The sequence below is a fragment of the Phacochoerus africanus genome, chromosome 15 (assembly GCF_016906955.1).
Source record: "Phacochoerus africanus isolate WHEZ1 chromosome 15, ROS_Pafr_v1, whole genome shotgun sequence".
Lineage (NCBI taxonomy): Eukaryota > Metazoa > Chordata > Mammalia > Artiodactyla > Suidae > Phacochoerus > Phacochoerus africanus.
In genome coordinates, this window is record NC_062558.1 from 32,849,956 (window position 1) to 32,869,918 (window position 19,963).

A 19,963-nucleotide genomic window follows, 5' to 3' on the forward strand; every position below is an offset into this window, starting at 1 on the left:
CTTCGTATGCAGCAGGGTTAACAAGAATGCTTTTATAGCAAGTTACAACAGCTTGAATAAAGTTCTAATCAGTTTTTTCTAAATCATCCTGATTAAACATGACCTAAGAAATATTACTTTGAGAATCATTTATTCACATTTTAACTTCATGAAATTATTTTATTCCACTCCCAAGACAGTTTCTCCCCAATACTCATAACTTACAACAACTGATGTAAGTATATGAACCATCCTCATATTTGCATAGATTCCATCAAAAGAAATCTGAAATATTAAGAAAAAACATTATTAGCACATTATCTTTGTATAAATATTAAAGTTAATATTTCTTTTGCTACAAAATGTTTAGTTAAAGGAAGACTTCATTTACCATAATCTTTTGCCTCATAGAGTATCAGTTCTCAAAGTGAAATCAGTCATACCAACTAACAATGTTTTGACTATATATGATTCAAAAAGCAAAAGAGATCTTTCAAATATGAAGAAAGACAAAACCATAGCAACAGAAGAGCAATCAATGAATGAAGAGTAGGATTCACTACAAAGTGGCATGAGGGATTTCTGGAGGTGATAAAACTTCTAATTTGACTGTGGTGGTGCTTATACAATTGTATGCATCAAAACTCACAGAACTATACACTAACTAGGATTAAGTATACCTTAATAAATAAATGGAGTGGTAGGAACCTCTGCAGCAGACCCTTGACTATCTTCTCTTAGCATATCTAAGCCAATGATACTGCTCTAAGGTCTAATCAACCACATCACGACTTATCACACACCAGATAAAGCTGTGTCCTGATTCTAAAGAAGAAAAACTATCCACGATAAAGGCAAAGTCTCAAAAATTATTAACCGCTTTTGATTTATTTCTTGCATCCTATGGAACTTAGGCCTTCCGCCCCTCGTGCACAGTTTAACTGATAAAGTTTCAAAATTTAAAACCAGAGGCCCTTTCCCAAGGGGGGAAATTGAAAGAAACCAAAGATAGCACATTACTTCAAAATCAAAAACCCAAGGAGCTTTGCAAACTCCGGTCCTAGTTCCATCTTTCCCATTAATCATTTACATTTGCCTTTAGTCATCTATAAAGGAACAAAAGAGCTACTGCTACTAAGCATGAAAAATAAAAATATTATTTATAAACAATTCTACATTTTAGAGTCACCATCAGAAAAACAACAGACATAGCTAATAATTTTATACAAAACAGTACTGACTTATAAAGGTTATCTGAGATATAAAGTTCAAAAGAAGGGAATTTTTTTTCCCAGCCTTGGCTTTTGGTCTATGGCTTAGAAGTCATATTATAGTTGCAATTTTTACAAACAAGTAACATTAATAAAGTCACTCACCGTAGATTGAGGCAGTCCTTTGCTACTGTTTCGACCTCTGAAAAGATTAAATGTTATGTTTACTAAATTCAACAGGCTAAACAAGCTAAAAATTATTTTTAAATTTAAAATAACTTATAATTTCATCCAAATAAAACAAAGGCTATCTGGAGGGGGGAGGGGAGGCTCGTCTAATATTTAGTATAAAGGTTGCCTAAGTATGAGTCTCTCTGTGCTTTGTTGGCTCAGAGGCCCAGAACAGTTATAGGTCATGGGAAGGATGAAGAATGTGAACATGTATGGCCAAAAAGAAAGGGGTGGTGGGGAGGGTAGTTTCCTAATGGCTCAGCAGGTTAAGGATATAGCATTGTCACTGCTGTAGCTTGGGTCACTACTGTGGTACAGTATTGATCCCTGGCCTATGAATTTCTGTATGACGTGGGTGCAGCCAAAGAAAAGAATATGCATATGGTCAAAATCAAATAAATGAAGTAATAATAAAAACAGCCTACTTAAAGAAATAACCATTACCAAATATAATAATCTTTACACCAAAAGTAATCAATCACTTATGAAAAGTTACACTCAGGAACAAAATATAGATTCTATTCTTGATTTAACTGACATATCTGACTAACATTAAGTTATATCCCATATTTCCCCCTCACCTCTAAAACTAAGTACTGGGTTTGCAATGCAGAAAATCATCTGAAAATAAGTTAAATAAGTATCAAAGCATTTTCACTTCTAAATAATAAGCGCCTCTGTCAGGATCTATGTAACAAGTGCCTTTCTCTGACAAAGCCCTCCCTCTGAAACAATGCAGTACACCAATGTCAGTTATCAAATAATTTCCAGTAACATGGGCTCTATTTCCAAGTGAACTTAGAGAATATAATGCACCCAAAGGCTTGCTTCAATGGAAAAGATTAAGCCCTTTAAGAAACGATGAAAAAAAAAATTTAATACAGTAAAATGTCATTCCTAAAATATCAGTTACCCTGGAGTAACAGTAATGGAATCTCACTCTAATAAAACAATCACAACATTAAAATTAAGCCACAAATACAAAACATCCAAAGAAAAGCACAATTCAGGCGAGAAGTCTAAAGCAAGACTGAGCACTTTGAGGCCAGCTGGTTTTGGTTTCCAACTCTATCACCTTCTCTAACCTAGGAAATACTGTCTTTAACCAAATCACTTCTGAGATTCCATTTCTAACAGTAACTTTTTACCTCATACACAGCACAGGTAGAGAAATTAGAAAGTCTAAGAAATATGACCAGTAACATATCATTTATTATTACTACAAACTAGACACTATGGTGAGCACTATGTCAAATTCTCTTATCCCTACTTTACAGGTGAGGAAACTGAATCTTAGCAGTTAAATATCTTGACCAAAATCATTCAATTCATAAGCAGTAGAGCTGGCATTTGATCCAAATAATCCAAAGACTTTTCATTTTTAGGTTACGCTGTCTCTCTGAAATTTTACAGCAAGGGATAAACTAACTTCATAATGAAGTCTAACCCAATTCCCTCATTTTTCAAACACTATCTGAATTTATTAGTTTCTCTATTTATTTGTAGTCAGTAGCCAAAGGCTATAAAATAGCTAAATCTTGCTCAGAATGATTATCTTATCCTAGTGTGCTGTGCTGAGATGCCACAGTTAAAAGGCTTAAACAAATGCCACTAATTGCCTTTAAATTCAAAGAGCGTCCCTCAAGGCTATTTAAAAGCACTTAAAACATAAAACTCCTTTAGAAGTCACACTATTTTTCTTATTGATTATACAGTTGTATCTTTGACTAATAAAAAGAGTAATTGCTTTTTAATAGAACAAACTGGTCAACGAGGAAAATAATAAAAGACTCACAGTGGTATAATGTGGTACAAGAGTGTTGAAACTGCTGATTTACCAGGTGCTTAACACCCAAAGGGAATGTCAGCATATAATAGCATTCTCTGAAACTGAGAAAAGCTCAAATTCATTCTTGTTTTTTTTCTTTTTGGATGCATTCAGATTATGCTTAACTTTTCACTTTTTTCTTTAGTATTTCGGGACAAAGCATTCAAAAACTGAATCTCAAAGAAGCTAAGATCAGGAGCTCCCGCCCTGGTACAATGGGACCAGCGGCATCTTGGGAGCACCAGGACTTGGGTTTGATCCCCAGCCCAGCACACTCAAACTTGAGGTTCTACTTTGTGTAATAAAGCAAGAAAAAGAAACAAAAGGTACGATGATTGGACAGGAAGAAAAAAACTGTCTTTAATAAAAGACGACATAATTATTTATGCAGAGAATCTACGAAAAAGACAATATTAGGGAGTTCCCATCACAGATCAGCTGTAACAAAACAGACTAGTATCCATGAGGACTCAGGTTTGATCCCTGGCCTTGCTCAATCCGGGCCTTGCTCAATGGGTTAAGGATCTGTGTTGTTGTGAGCTGTGGTATAGGCCAGCAGCTACAGCTCCAATTGATTCCTAGCCTGGAAACTTCCATAAGCTGTGGGTATGGTCCTAAGGAGACCAAAAAAAAAAAAAAAAGACCCTATTAGAAGTAAGACAACTTGGAGTTCCCTTCGTGGCTCAGTGGTTAACAAATCCGACTAGCATCCGTGAGGATGCAGATTCAATCCTTGGCCTCGCTGCTCAGTGGGTTAAAAATCCAGCATTGCTGTGAGCTGTTGTGTAGGTCGCAGACATGGCTGGGATCTGGCATTGCTGTGGCTGTGTTGTAGGCCAGCAGCTGCAGATCTGATTGGATCCCTAGCCTGGGAACCTCCATGTGCCCCAGGTGCAGCCCTAAAAAGCAAAAAACTAAATAAATAAATAAAAAATAAAAAGATAGGCAATATCATTAATTATTAGAGAAATGGAAATCAAAACTACAATGAGGTATCACCACACACCAGTCAGAATGGCCATCATCAAAAAGTCTACAAACAGGAGTTCGCAGGTGGTTTAAGCAGGTTAAGGATCTGGTGGTGTCGCTGCTATGGCTTGTGTCCCTGGCCCAGGAACTTCTGCATGCCAAAGGTGAAGCAAAAAAAAAGTATACAAACAATAAATGCTGGAGAGGGTACAGAGAAAACAGGACCCTCCTAATAATGTGCAGAGGATTCTCAAAAAAAACCTAAAAATAGAGTTGCGATATGATCCAGCAACCCAACTCCTGTGCCTATATACAAAGAAAACAGTAATTCAAAAAGAGGAGTTCCCATTGTGGCACAGTGGAAATGAATCTGACTAGTAACTATGAGGTTTCGGGTCCATCTCTGGCCTTGCCTGGTGTTGCTGTAAGCTGTGGTGTAGGTCGCCAACATGGCTAGGACCTGTGTTGCTGTGGCTATTGTGCAGGCTGGAAGCTGTAGTTGCGATTTGACCCCTAGCCTGGGAACCTCCATATGCCATGGGTGCGGCCCTAAAAACGAAAAGATATAAGCAGCCGAATGTTCACTGCAGCATTATTTACAATAGCCAAGACATGGAAGCAACCTAAATGTCCATCAACAGAGGAATGGATAAAGGAATGGTACATATATACAATGGAGTATTACTCTGCCAAAAAAAAAAAAGGCAGAATGTCATTTGCAGGAACATGGATGGACACAGAGATTATCATACTAAATCAAGTTAGGCAAATGCTATGATACCACTTATACATGGAATCTTTTAAAAATGATACAAATGAACTTATCTGTATCAAGAAATAGACACAGAAAACAAACTCCTCCTGGTTACTAAAGGGGAAAGGAGGATGGGGTGGGATAAGTCAGGAGTTTGGGATTAATATATACATACTACTATCTATCAAATAGATAATCAACAGGACCTACCATATAGCACCAACATTCTATAATAACCTACATGGGAAAAGAATCTGAAAAATGGTTATACAGACAACTCACTTTGTTATACACCTAAAACTAATACAACATTGTAAATCAACGATGCTACAATATAAAATAAAAACTAAATTAAAAAAAAATACAGGTGTTCTTGTTGTAGCTCAGTGGTAATGAATCAGACTAGTATCTATGAGGATGTGGGTTCAATCCCTGGCCTTCCTCAGTGGATTAAGGATCGGGCATTGTGTGAGCTGTTACATAGGTTGCACATGGAGCTCAGATCTGGCGTTGCTGTGGCTGTGGTGTAGGTTGGCAGCTATAGCTCCAATTTGACCCCTAGCCTGAGAACTTCCACATGCCATGGGTGCAGCCCTAAAAAGAAAAAATACACACACAGGCACAAGAAGGAACTTTATAGCATCATATATCTTTTTCTTTTGTTTCCTGTTTTGGCAGCCCTGCAGCATGTGGAGTTTCTGGGCCAGGTATCAGATCCAAGCTGCAGCTGTGGCAATGCTGGATCCCCAACCCTCTGTGCTAAGCTAGGGATTGAGCCTGAATCCCAGAGATGCTGCAGGTCCTGCTGCGGCACCACAGCGGGAACTTCAGGGTGGTGTATTTTTTTTTTTTTTTAAGGGCCGCACTCGTGGCATACGGAAGTTCCCAGGCTAGGGGTTGAATTGGAATTACACCTGCCAGCCTAATGCCACAGCCACAGCAAATGAGATCCAAGCTGCGTCTGAGACCTACACCACAGTTCACAGCAACACTGGATCCTTAATCCACTTATCAAGGCCAGGGATAGAACCTGAATTCTAATGGATCCTAGTCGGGTTAGTTAACCACTGAGCCACAACGGGAACTCCTGGTGTACTTTAACTATAGTAGTGATTACATAACTATATACATTTGGTCAAACTCAAAGCACTTAACACTAAACATAATGAGTTTACTATATGTAAATTATACCTCAAAAAACTGCCACTCCCCAAACTAAAGGCAGATCCAAAAAAACCTTAAAAGATATACTAGCAGTTTCCTGGAGACTCAGCAGGTTAAGGATCCAACATTGTCACTGCTTATTGGCTCTGCTTATTGCTGTAGCGGGTTCGATCCTTAGCCTGGGAACTTCTGCATGCCATGGGTGCAGCCAAAATAAAGGAATGAATGAATGAATCAATCAGTCAAGGTTGAAATTATAACCAAATAAATGTGACATTAAAAACTCATTATTGGAGTTCCCGTTGTGGCTCAGTGGTTAACAAATCCGACTAGGAACCGTGAGGTTGTGGGTTCAATTCCTGGCCTTACTCAGTGGGTTAAGGATCCGGTGTTTCGGTGAGCTGTGGTGTTTAAGTCACAGACATGGCTCAGATCCTGAGTTGCTGAGGCTCTGGCGTAGGCTGGGGCTACAGCTCGGACTGGACCCCTAGCCTGGGAAGCTTCATATGCTGTGGTTGTGGCCCAAGAAAAAACAAAAAGACAAAACAACAAAAAAAAAAACCCTCATTATTTTGGCACTATATTATAAATCAACTCTACTGTAATAAAAACTCATCATACTGTACACTTAAAATTGGTGGACTTGGAGTTCCTGTTGTGGCTCAGCTGTTACCAAACTGACTAGCATGGCCTCACTCAGTGAGTTTCAATTCAATGGGGAAAGATTATTATTTTCACAAATAGTGCTGGGACAACTGGACAACCACATGCAAAAGAATCTGGCTGGACCCCTATCCCATACCATGCATAAAAATTAACTGAAAATGGATTAAAGACATAAATGTATGAGCAAAACTCAGTACAAAAAAACATGGGAGTACACCCTCAATGGATTTGTCAATGGATTCTTAGATATGATACTAAAAGCACAACAGATGAAAAATGGGACCTGATCAAGATTTAAAACTTTTTTGTTACAAAAGACAACACTGGAGTTCCCATCATAGCTCAGCTGTTAACAAACCTGACTAGCATCCAAGAGGTTGCGAGTTTGATCCCTGGTCTCGCTCAGTGGGTTAAGGATCTGGCGTTGCCATAAGCTGTGGTGTAGATCACAGATCCCGAGTTATTGTGGCTGTGGCTACAGCTCCAAATGGACCCCTAGCTTGGGAACCTCCATATGCTGAGGGTGTGGCCCTAAGAGACAAAAAAAAAAAAAAGAAAACATCAATACACCAACAGCAGGTACCGTCCTTCACTGTGGGTGGGAAAGTACATTGGTATAACCACTATGGAAAACAGTATGGAGGTAGCTCAGGAAACTAAATACAGAACTACCATATGATACAGCAATACCACTCCTGGGTATATATCTGTACAAAACTTTCACTGAAACAGATACAAGCACCCCTATGTTCATCGCGGCACTATTCACAATAGACAAGACATGGAAACAACCTAAATGTCTACTGACAGATGAATCGATTAAGAAGATATGGTACATATATATAATGGAATACTACTCAGCCATAAAAAAGATAAACTAATGCCACTAGCAAGCAACATGGATGGAACTAGAGATTCTCATACAGAAAGCCAGAAAGAAAAAGACAAATACCATATGATACTGCTTATTTGTAGAATCTAAATTAGGGCACAGATGACCCTAACTACAAAATAGAAACAGATCATGGCCAAGGAGAGCAGACTTGTGGTTATCAGGGGGGAAGGGGGAGGGAGTGGGATAGACAGGCAGTTTGGGGTTTTTGGATGCAAACTGCTGTATTTGGAATGGATGGACAATGGGGTTCAACTGTACAACACAGGGAACTGTATGTGATTGGGTCATTTTACTATACAACAGAAATTGAAGAAACACTGTAAATTAACTATATCTTAATAAAAAAAAGTTTTAAATACACCAATAATGAAACAAGTGAGAAGGGACTGTGGATAAATTACAGAGGAGGTCTCAGACATTAACTAAAGGAAACCCAAGGCACCAGGACTGCAGAATGCAGTGCTTAAAAACAGAGAGGGTCACTTTTTAGACACCTCTATTTCAAAATCTTGACTCAAAAGGGCCACTTTTGGAGTTCTCGTCATGGCTTAGTGGTTAACGAATCCGACTAGGAACCATGAGTTTGTGTGTTTGATCCCTGGCCTCGCTCAGTGGGTTAAGGATCCGGCGTTGCCATGAGCTGTGGTGTCGGTCGCAGATAAGGCTCTGGCATAGGCCGGCGGCTACAGCTCCGATTAGACCCCTAGCCTGGGAACCTCCATACGCCAAGGGTGCAGCCCTGGAAAAGACAGAAAAACCAAAAAGGGGCGGGGCACTTTTCAGACAACTGCATTTCAAAATCTTGGCTCAGCCACTTACTTGACCCCAGGAAGGTTATTTAACCACTGTGGCCCATGGTTTGCTTATCTACAAAATGGAAATAAGAAAGGTCAAGAGGTTGTTGAGGAACAAATAAAATAATAAGCTAAAGATACACACTCTCATTTGGTCAAAACTTAATATAACGCAGAGGAGAAACTGTCACAACTTTGTAAATCAACTATACTTCAATAAAAATTTAAAAAGTGAAAAAAAATTATAATGTACCCTTTAAAATGTGGGATTTATTGTGTGTTAATTATGCCTTATTAAAGACACACACACAAAAAAAATTTTTTTTTGTCCTTTTTAAGGCCACACCAGTGGCATATGGAGGTTCCCAGGCTAGGAGTCTAATCGGAGCTACAGCTGCCAGCCTATGCCATAGCAACACCAGATCCGAGCCGAGTCTGCGACATACACCACAGCTCACAGCAACACCAGATCCTTAACCCACCGAGCAAGGCCAGGGATCAAACCCGCAACCCTCATGGTTCCTAGTCGGGTTCATTTCCGATGTGCCACGACAGGAACTCCTTTTTTCTTTTTGCTCTTTTTGTCGTTTTAGGGCCACATCCACGGCATATAAAATTGTAAAATCATTTTAAAGAGTCTGGCACAGAAGAAACCCTCAAAATTGCAGCTTTCTTTTTGGAATTCCCATTGTGGCTCAGCAGTAATGAATCCAAGTAGTATCCATGAAGATGTGGGTTCGGATATATGGTTTCGTTCAGTGGGTTAAGGATCTGGCGTTGCTGTGAGCTGTGGTGTAGGTCGAAGACCCAGCTCGGATCCCACGTTGCTGTGGCACAGGCCAGCAGTTGTAGCTCCAATTCAGTCCCTAGCCTGGTAACTTCAATATGCCACACACGTGGCCCTAAAAAAAAAACTGCAGCTTTTCTAAGGTTTACCTTTAACAAATATTGGAATTCCTGCTGTGGTACAGCAGGTTAAGAACCCAACTTAGTGTCCAAAAGAATGCAGGTTCCACCCCGGCCTCATTCAGTGGATTAAGGATCCAGCATTGCTGCAAGTTTCGGTACCAGTCACATATGTGACCTGGATTTGGTGTTGCTCTGGCTGTGGTGGAGGCCAGTAGCTGCTGTTCTGATTCAGCCTCTGGTCTGAGAACCTCCAAATACCCCAGGTGTGGCCCTTAAAATAAATAAATAAATAATAAATATTTACTGAGAAAACAAGATGAATACAGCCTTGCCTTCAGCCAGCTTACACATCAGAAGTTATGACTAGGGAAGAAAATTAAAAGCATATTTTCATATGTATATTTTACCTGTCTCTCTCACCACCAGAATCCTTTCTTTCTTTCTTTTTTTGTCCGCCCCATGCCACATGGAGTTACCAGGCCAGAGATCAGATCTGAACTGCAGAAGCAACAACACCAGACCACTTAAACCCACTGTGCCAGGCTGGGGATTGAACTTGCATCCAGGCACTGCAAAAATGCTACCAATCCAGCTACATCACAGCAGGAACACCAAGAATTATCAAATTGGAAAAAAATACATCAACAATCTGAGGAGTTCCTTGTGGCTGGATCCTCGTGGCTCAGTGGGTTAAGAACCTGACACAGTGTCCAGGAGGATGCATTCTGATCCCTGGCCTCACTCAGTGGGTTAAAGATCTGAAAGCTGCAGCACAAATAACAGATGTAGCTCAGATCTATTGTTGCTGTGGCATATGCCTGTACCTGCAGCTCCAATTTGACCCCTAGCCCAAGAATCTCCATATGCCACAGATGAGGTCCTAAAAAGACTATAAAAAAAAAAAAAAAATTCAAGAGCACTGATTAGTGAAACATATTAAATAACCTAAGAATAAAATTCCCTTCCATTATTGTTTCAAAGTTTGGCAAGAGACAAACATGCAATTTCTGTTGGTATTGCCACCACACCATGTAATTACAGAACTTTTAATTTTTTACTTCATTTTTCACCATTCTGTTCACTCATCACCATTTTGCAAAACTGTAACTATAGAAATCATTCACTATTTTCTACAGCTCTTAGAATAAGCTTGGGTGATAGATGCACCCAATTAAAATACTTCGTTGACCCAAATTTCTAAAATCAGACTAATATTCGATATAACTAATATTCTTTGGCATACTAAGAATACTACATTCCTGAAACCCCCTCCAATAAAATTGTAATAATGTTCTTCCCCCAAATATTCACATGGCTGACTACCTGTTGTTATTTAGATCATGTCAACTCCTCAGAGGCCTACCCTGACTAAGCCATCAAAAGTAGCTCCTCAACCATTATTGTATCACTGTTTTAGCACTTAAGTAACACATATTTAGTACCTCATAATACTTACTAATTGAAATATTATTATATGTCCACCTATTTTATTTCTGTCTCTATACATCTACCACCTCCAAAATACATATTCCATTAGGGCAAACACTTCTGTCTCATTCACCGCTGTGTGCCCAGGGCTAAAGAACAGAGCCTGGTATACAGTCAGTACTCTAAATTGTTGAATAAATTAAGTATATAGTATAGTTTATATGAATTATGATGAGTACTGACCAATTCAATTTCTTCCTATAGAAAAACTACAGCAGTCAAGAGAAAGGACAATCAGAGTTCCCACTGTGGCTCAGCGGAAATGAATCCAACCAGTATCCATGAGGACACGAGTTTGATCCCTGCCCCTGGTCAGCGGATTAAAGATCACTCAGTGGATTAAAGATCCGGTACTGCTGTGAGCTGCAGCATAGGTCAAATTGCTGGACTGTGGTATAGGCCTACAGCTGCAGCTCTGACACCTAGCCTGGGAACTTCCATATGCCACAAGTGCGGCCCTAAAAAACAAAAAAAAAGAGAAAGGACAGTTAACTAAGAACTAGAAATCTAACTCCAGCTCTTACAGTTAACTCAGATGAGTCATTTTGTTCTTTCCAGTTCAGTTTTATTAGAAAGGGAAATTATATATCCAATACTTATTGAATAACTACTTCCTCACTGAAAAGATGAGTCAAACAAAGTAGCAGTAGGGAGGGCTGTGACAACCCATAGTAAACTGAGGAGGGCTGACAACTCTAAATTGACACAACTGCGGAATTAATCCAATCATGTAATCATCTAGAATCAATGTTTTAAGAACCATCTCCAAAAGAACTATTTCAGTTCTGCAAACTGCTTAGGTTCACATTCCGACCTTACTACTTTCCAGCTCTGGGGCCTTAACCTCATGACTTCAGCTCTTTGTGTCTTAATTTCAACATCTACAGAATGTATGATAAAAACAGAAGTAAGTACTCAAAAAAAAAGTACCTTCTCATACGAAAATGAAAATTAAATGACATCACATATAGACAGCTTAGCTTAAGAATAATGACTGGCACATTATGAACTACTTAATAATTATTAGCTAATGCATTTATTTTCCTCATATTACAGCATACACTAGAATTATAAAACAAAACCAAAAAACTCTTCAAATGAACTTTTACTTAAAAGTTCCCACTATGGTGCAACAGGATTGGCAATGTCTTGGGAGTGCTGTACTGATCCCCAGCCTGGTACAGTGGGTTAAGAATATAGCATTGCTAGAGTTCTCATTGTAGTGCAGCAGAAATGAATCCGACTAGGAACCATGAGGTGGTGGGTTCGATCTCTGGCCTCAATCATTGGGGTAAGGATCCAGCGTTGCTGTGAGCTGTGGTGTAGGTCGAAGACTTGGTTCAGATCCCTTGTTGCTCTGGCGTAGGCCAGTGGCTACAGCTCTGATTGGACCCCTAGCCTGGGAACTTCCACATGCCTCGGAGGAAGAGATAGAGTTTGGCCATAAAGCTATGCACAATTAGATATGACCTAGACAAACCAAAAACTCCACAAAAATCAGATAAAAAGGAATCCCAGGGCTCAAGTCCAGTATGTCCAAGAGAATTTTCCGTAATGATTTAAAAAAAACAAGTTCAGAGTTCCCTTCGTGGCTCAGTGGTTAACAAATCCAACTAGGATCCATGAGGATTCAGTTCAATCCCTGGCCTCGCTCAGTGGGTCAGCAATCTGGCGTTGCCATGAGCTGTGGTGTAGGTCACACACGGTTTGGATCCTGCATTGCTGTGGCTGTGGTGTAGGCTGCAGCTGCACCTTCGATTCAACCCCTAGCCTGGGAACCTCCATGTGCCACAGGTATGCCCCTCCCCCCCAAAAAAGTTCTATATCCATGCTGCCTAATATGGTGGCCACCAGGCACATGTGGCAGCTGAGCATTTTAAATATGGCTAGTGTGACTGAGGAACTGATTTTTTTTTTTTTTTTGGTCTTTTTAGGGCCACACCAGTGGCATATGGAGGTTCCCAGGCTAGGAGTCCAATCAGAGCTATAGCCACCGGCCTACACCACAGCCACAGCAACTTGGGATCAGAGCCATGTCTGCAACCTATACCACAGCTCACGGCAACACTGGCTTAATCCACTGAGTGAGGCCAGGGATCAAACCTGCATCCTCATAGATGCTAGTTGGGTTCATTAACCACTGAGCCACAACAGGAATTCCTTTTTTATTTTTTATTTATTTATTTATTTTTAAGTTTCAATTAACTTATTCTAAATGTAAATAGCCATACATGGACGGTGGCCATCATACTCAACAGTGCAGTTCCAGTTCTCTCTTTGAGCTTCTCCAGGAGCAGGTGCTATCTACCCTCCAAAGCATCCCTCCCCTCTTGACTAGTGCACAGAGTGTTTCTTTGTGGTGAATTCAAGTCTCTCTCCCAACGATTTTACCAATTAGTCACTGATCTTTCCCAGGGCCTCAAAACAACTTTAATCCTCTTCAAAAGACTACAAGTGATAATGGGGAAGGGGGAATATAGGAGAAACAAGATAAGCCATTTACTAATAACTGCTAAAACTGAGTGATACATAAGGCTCATTAAACTGTTCTATTTTTATGCTGAAATCTTCTAATAAAAAATTTCTAATTAGCACTTATTTCAAGAGCACTTTCTTCTCTAACTATAAGTGCTCCCAAATCTATCTCCCTGCTTTCAGTACTTATTCCCTCCAATTCTTTCACCACACTGTAAACCAAATTTTTCAACCCACAACCATGTTTATAGGCATCTCTGTACTTTAGCAAACTTTTCCCTGCCTGGCTTTCTCCTCCCTTCCATGGCCTCATTGGAAAACTGCTTATCATTTCTTAAGATTCACCTCAACGCTCATCAATATTTAAAGATTTTTCTTCACCAGCCACCAAAAGCAGTCATTTACTCACTCCTCAGTGCTACCAGTTCACACCACCTGCACGCCTGCCTTTCCCCACTACACACTCTGTGTAACTTGGATGCAGAGATGTTTTACTCATCTTTTAACTATCCCAGTCTGACAGCTTCAAACTTCTACTGAATTAATCAACAGTATACATATAAACTCAACAAAATGCTAAATTGCCTCTACTAAATAGAACACTTCCCCAAACCCATCAACACACAGTTTTCTGTCTTAACTTGTTCACTGATTTTCAAACATGCTAATAACATGCTAATAACAGCTCAAAGTTTCTTAAAATTTTTTGGCCACACCCACTGTATATGGAAGTTCCCTTAATGTTTCACAGCAGGAGAACTCTAACAGCTGAAAGTTATTGAGCAGTGTACCACATGCCAGGCAGTGATTTAAACACTTCACACACATAATTCATTTAATCCTCATCATTCCTATTTCACAGAGAAACTCAAGCAAAAGTGAAATAACCTGCTAGAAGTCAGAAAGAAAAGGCCTAAGGTGCTAAATAAACTGTGTTCTGGACAAGTCATTTAAAGTTCCTGCTCCTGTGTAAAATAAAAAGGATGAGTCATGATGATCTCAAATGAGAGGTGAACTATAAAATTCAGATCTAGGGGAGGAGCAATAGTAACTTTAGGCATTCTCTAGAAAACAGTTTGAGGGGAAATGTGTTTTATTCTTGTAGTTTATAGCAAGTTACCAAGGAAAAAAACATGGAACATGTTCTTAAATAAGAAAGGTAACATATAGGACAAGCTGAGTTCTACAGGAGTTAATAAACAGAAAAATAAATGAGAATTCGTTTCATGAATGATTTAAGCTAAATCTTAGAGGATAAATATGAGGATGTGGAAAAGAAGAATAATGATGGAAAAGCCAAAAGGGAGTCAAGGATGAACTTGCTACCTTTAGAGGCAATGAGAAAAGGAGACCATGCTGATTTAAATGGAGGTCATGTTTTAAAAAGTGAATGAAAAACATAACCAGAATGATAAAATGGTTTGGCAAAATGCCCACGGTCCTGCAGTCTGCTTTTATATAGCCCAGAGCTAAAAACGTTTTTTATTTAAAAAGTTTTTAAAAATAGAATATGCAAAAAAAAAAAAAAAAAGACTGTATGTGGCCTTGGTTAGATTATGGAAAGCCTTGAAGGTTAAAGAGAACTTCAGGCTTGAGAAAAGGATGGTTTTCGAGCAGAAGGGTGACCCAACAAAAGTAAAGTTTCAATCTAATAGCAAAAGGAAGGCTAGACAGGAATTCTCTTGTGGCTGAGTAGGTTAAGAATCCAGCATTGTCAAAAAGCTACTGTCGCTTGGGTTTGATCCCTGGCCTAAGAACTTCGAATGCTGCAGGTGTGGCCAAAAAAGAAAAAAACAAAAAACAAAAAAAAAGAGGGTCAGGTAAAATTGGGTGGACAAAGTTAATTTGTTGCAGTAATTAAGGGTAAAATGTGGAGTTACTGTTGTGGCACAATGGGATAGGTGGCGTCTTGGGAGCCCTGGGAACAAAGGGTCTATCTCAAGCCTGGCACAGTAGGTTAAGGATCTGGTGTTGCCGCAGCTGCTGCTTAGGTTGCAACTTTGGCTAGGATCTGATCCCCAGCCCCAGAGTTCCAGATGCTTCAGGGGAGCCAAAAATGGAAAAAAAATAAAAGGCGTGATTGCCTAACATGATTATTTGGCCCGTATAAATAATTGCAGCATAGCCAGGAACTTCCCTAAAGCCTCAGAGAACAGGAATCATTTCTTTACCTATTTAATCTCTTCTTTTTGGAGGACTAATGTGTCCTGTTGAAGTTTTACTAAGTGTGTTGATTCAGTGTGTTCCTCAAGCCCCAGGGCTATGAAGCCTTCAACATGACCAAGACAGGGAAAGTGGAGAAGTGGGTTTTAGCACTTTATTTTCCCTACAGAAACATTAAGTGGCTTTTGGTTTCTTAGATCAAGCCAAAAATGCGTTTTTATCCTATGATATAGTACAGTGATATTTAGTTCAAATTAATTACAGGTAACAACTGACTGCTAAGTGCAGAAAACTAATCACAATTTATAACACTGTTTCCAAATTTTAAAATAAAAATCATAAGCTTTTGGATCCAGCATTATAGATAGAACTGCCAAGACTAAATTTGGCTAACTGAAGCTATTTTATGGCTAACAATGACTGAATTGTTTTCTTCATTGATTTTCATCTGCTTTCGTCAAAAGCTAAACTAGAAGCAGTGAAGCACAGCCATTAAAAGCAAAAGCTCTGAAGTCTTACAGGGTTAGAATCTCAGCTTCATCACTTCCTAGCTCTTTGACCTTGGGTAAGTTCCTCAATTTCTCTGAGCCACCATTTCCTCATCTGTAAAATGGATATGCCACTACCAACCTGACAGGCAGAGTTCTAAGAATTAAAGGATATATAAGTAATGTAATTGGCACAGTTCCTGAAACCTAATAGGCACAAAGTAAATGCTAACTATCATTATATAAATAGAAAGCTCTCTATAAACTGTTTTCACATCATACATATCTGAACTTTTCAGGAAAATGGCTACTATCTCCACTTGGCTCAGAAACGGTAGTTTTTTTTTTCCTCAAGTGTTTTACAAAGGAAAAACAGGTGTTACAATAAATAGGAATTCTCATTTATTTTCTAACCTTTTACACTGGGTTAAAAATATGCAGACTTCCTATAATATTTACAGACCATGACTAACTAAATTCCTTTACCTGTCACAATTGCAAATTCCTTTTACAACTGTCACCCTTAAGGAACCTGCTGACATAAATTCCCTCACCCAGTGAAGCTGACACTCAAGTTCCTGGTCAATTAAAATAAGAAACTAATTGTAACATTCCTTAAATCCATCACCAGATTTCTCCTACTCTCATTTGCATATACTTTTTCAAAGATCTTATATACAACAATAGTAAGTCATTCCATCTCTGCCTCTTTCTAGCTGAGTAAAGTTAAACAGATCACCTAGCCTCTCTGGACCTTTGCTTCCTCATGGGTAAAATGAGACAGGGCAACAGATTATCTAATAGGATTTTGTGATAATCAAATGAGAAAAAAAAGTGTGGGCATGTATATAATGTATGTATGCGCCCTAGCAGAATAGGAAGCTCATGGTAGATCCACTCAATAAATGTTTTCCTTCTCCCTTTCAGTCATGACCCTAATCAGCTTTCACAAGCTTAGACCAGGAGGCTCCTCAAACACACTGATTTCTGTGACTAGCCAGTGCCTATCCCAAAAGCACTGAAAGGATTAATACCCCCACTGAAAGGATTAATACCCCTAGCAACCTACTGGACAACTCATAAGGGGCCTAAGATAAAAGCAAAAAGCTTTCTTCCCCCTTTATCTAAAAGTCTTCTTTCCAATATTTTATAAGATGGAAGCATGCTAAGCATTAGCAATTCAAACATATCATGGGATAGCAAGGTTTGAACTTTCTGCCTTGTCTGCTGTTCCAGTATGTAAGCTTCAGGAAGGGAGTGATCTCATCTGGCTTGTTTACCACTATAATCCCAGAGCCTGGCAAACAGAAGGTACTGAAAAAGATTAACTATAGTATGACTATAAAATAAATGCTATGTTCCATTTGAGATGACAACTCTTCCTTGGCAGAATAAATCCGTCTGCTTAATAATGAAACCAGCGCTGGAACTCCCATCATGGCTCAGCAGAAACTAATCTGGACGAGTATCCATAAGGATATAGGTTCAATCCCTGGCCTTGCTCGGTGGGTTAATGATCTGGCATTGCCATGAGCTGTGGTGTAGGTTGCAGATGCAGCTCAGATCCAGTGTTGCTGTAGCTGTGGCACAGGCCAGCAGCTACAGCTCTGATTCAACCACTAGCCTGAGAACCTCCATATGCTACAGGTGTGGCCCTAAAAAGTTAAAAAAAAAAAATGAAACCAGTACTCATATAATCAACAAATAATTTACCACTTACTAAGTAGACAAAGTGGTACAAGGCACTTACCTCCATCCTCAAGATGTTCTAAATCTAGAAAGCAGGCAATGCAAATTCAGAAGCTCCTTTACTTTCAAACAAGTAAGATTGAAAGTAGTGTCTTGTCACCAAAGGTGATAAACAAATGGCAAATGAGTACACGAAAAAATGTTCACTATCAGAGAGTTCCCATTGTGACATAGCAGAAATGAATCCACTAGTATCCATTAGGATACAGGTTCGATCCCTTGCCTCACTCAGTGGGTCGGAAACCTGGCACTGCCATGAGCTAGGTATAGGTCACAGAAGCAGCTTGGATCCCCCATTGCTGTGGCTGTGGCATAGGCCAGCAGCTGTAGCTCTAATTCTGACCCCTGGCCTGAGAACTTCCATGTGCCATGGTGCGGCCCTAAAAAGCAAAGAAAAACAAAACAGAACACACTAGCATACTAAGTGTTGCCAAGAAATCAGAGCAATTAGAAACCTCACACATTGCTGAGAGGGATACACAGTGGTATAGTCACTTTAGCAAACAGTTTGGCAATTTCTTTTAAAATTAAATAAATATAGGAGTTCCCATCGTGGCTCAGTGGTTAAGGAATCTAAGAACCATGAGGTTGTGGGTTAGATCCCTGGCTTTGCTCAGCGGGTTAAGGATCTGGCATTGCTGTGAGCTGTGGTGTGGGTTGCTGGCGTGGCTCGGGTCCCACGTTGCTGTGGCTCTGGCGTAGGACAGTGGCTACAGCTCAGATTAGACCCCTAGCCTGGGAACCTCCATATGCCACAGGAGAGGCCCAAGAAATGGCAAAAAGACAAAATAAATAAATAAATAAATACATGCCATACAAGTTAGCAATTCCATTTCTATGTACTTAACAAAGAGAAATGAAATTGTTATTGCCACACAAAACCTGTACATATATATTCATAGCAACTTTATTCATAATAGCCAAAAACTGCTAAGGGTTTAAAAGTCCATCACTTCATAAACACTGTACATGCATTCAACAGAATACTACCCAGAAAGGAAAAGGAAGAAACACTGCATGCAGTAACATGAATGAATCTCAAAGCATAATGTTACATGAGAGAAACCAATCACAAAAGACTGTATACTATATCACACCATGTATATGACATTCTAGAAAAGACAAGACTATAATATCAGGAAACAGATCAGTGACTGTCCACTTGGAGAAGGGGGGCCGACTGAAAAAGAGCACAATGAAAATTTATGGGATGATACTATGTTTGTGGTAGTGGCTACATGACTGTATGTTTGTCAAAACTCAAAAACTGTACACTAAAAGGGTGCAGTGGAAATGAATCTGACTAGTATTCATGAGGACGTGAGTACGACCCCTGGCCTCGTTCAGTGGGTTAAGGATCTGGAGTTGCCATAAGCTGTGGTGTAGGCCACAGGTGCAGCTTGGATCCTGCATTGCTGTGTCTGTGGCATAGGCTGGCAGCTGTAGCTCTGATTCGCCCCTACCTGGGAACTTTCAAATGCCATGCATGTGGGCTTTAAAAGACAAAAACACATTAGATGGTCAACAAGGACCTATGGTATACCACAGGGTAATCTACACAATACTGTGTGATACCTTATATGGGAAAAGAACCTGAAAAGGAGTATATATATATGTGTATGTGTGTATAAAAGGAATACACACACACACATAACTGATTTACTTTGCTGTACACCTGAAACTAATAAAACTTTTTTTTGGGGGGGGGCGCACCGGGGCATATGGAGTTCTGGGACGAGGGATCGGATCTGAGCTACAGTTGCAAGCTATGTCACTGCGGCAACGCTGGATCCTTTCACCACTGGGCTGGGCCAGGGATCAAACCCGTGTGCTGGCGCTGCAAAGACAGCGCCAACCCCATTATGCCACAGCAGGAACTCATATACAACTTTCTAAGACAACTCTACTCCAATAAAATTTATCTTTTACTGATTATTACTGACTAAATAAACATGGTGCTTTTTGCTCTCTGTCCTTCAGAATAATTTGTCCTGTTCCTATGACTTTAAATTTTTAAAACCTCTCAATTCTACCAAAATTAAATGTTTTTTCTTCTAATGGGCACTATCAATACTCACTGCTGCTGGACTTGCTGAAAATGATAGCTTTAACAACAATAAACTAAGCTCAAATGCAGTAATCATACAGAGAATTTTTAAATGACAGGAATAACTGACTGCAAAATAACCATAACCCCCCC

The 19,963-nt window shown here is 39.6% G+C and overlaps 1 protein-coding gene across 15 annotated transcripts in view; it reads right to left on the reverse strand.

The window, feature by feature from the left end:
• Window positions 1-19,963, reverse strand: part of ATXN2 (ataxin 2) — a 119,802-nt gene that overhangs the window by 85,534 nt on the left and 14,305 nt on the right. For all 15 annotated transcript variants that reach the window (XR_007132159.1, XR_007132158.1, XM_047760033.1 and 12 more), the window contains exons 2-3: window positions 1,356-1,392; window positions 205-264 (exon numbers count right to left, since the gene is read on the reverse strand). Coding sequence is in view for 13 of the 15 variants with exons in the window: in XM_047760033.1 (XP_047615989.1) it covers window positions 205-264; window positions 1,356-1,392 (97 nt within the window). In the remaining 2 variants the exon portion in view is untranslated. The remainder of the gene's footprint in view (window positions 1-204; window positions 265-1,355; window positions 1,393-19,963) is intronic.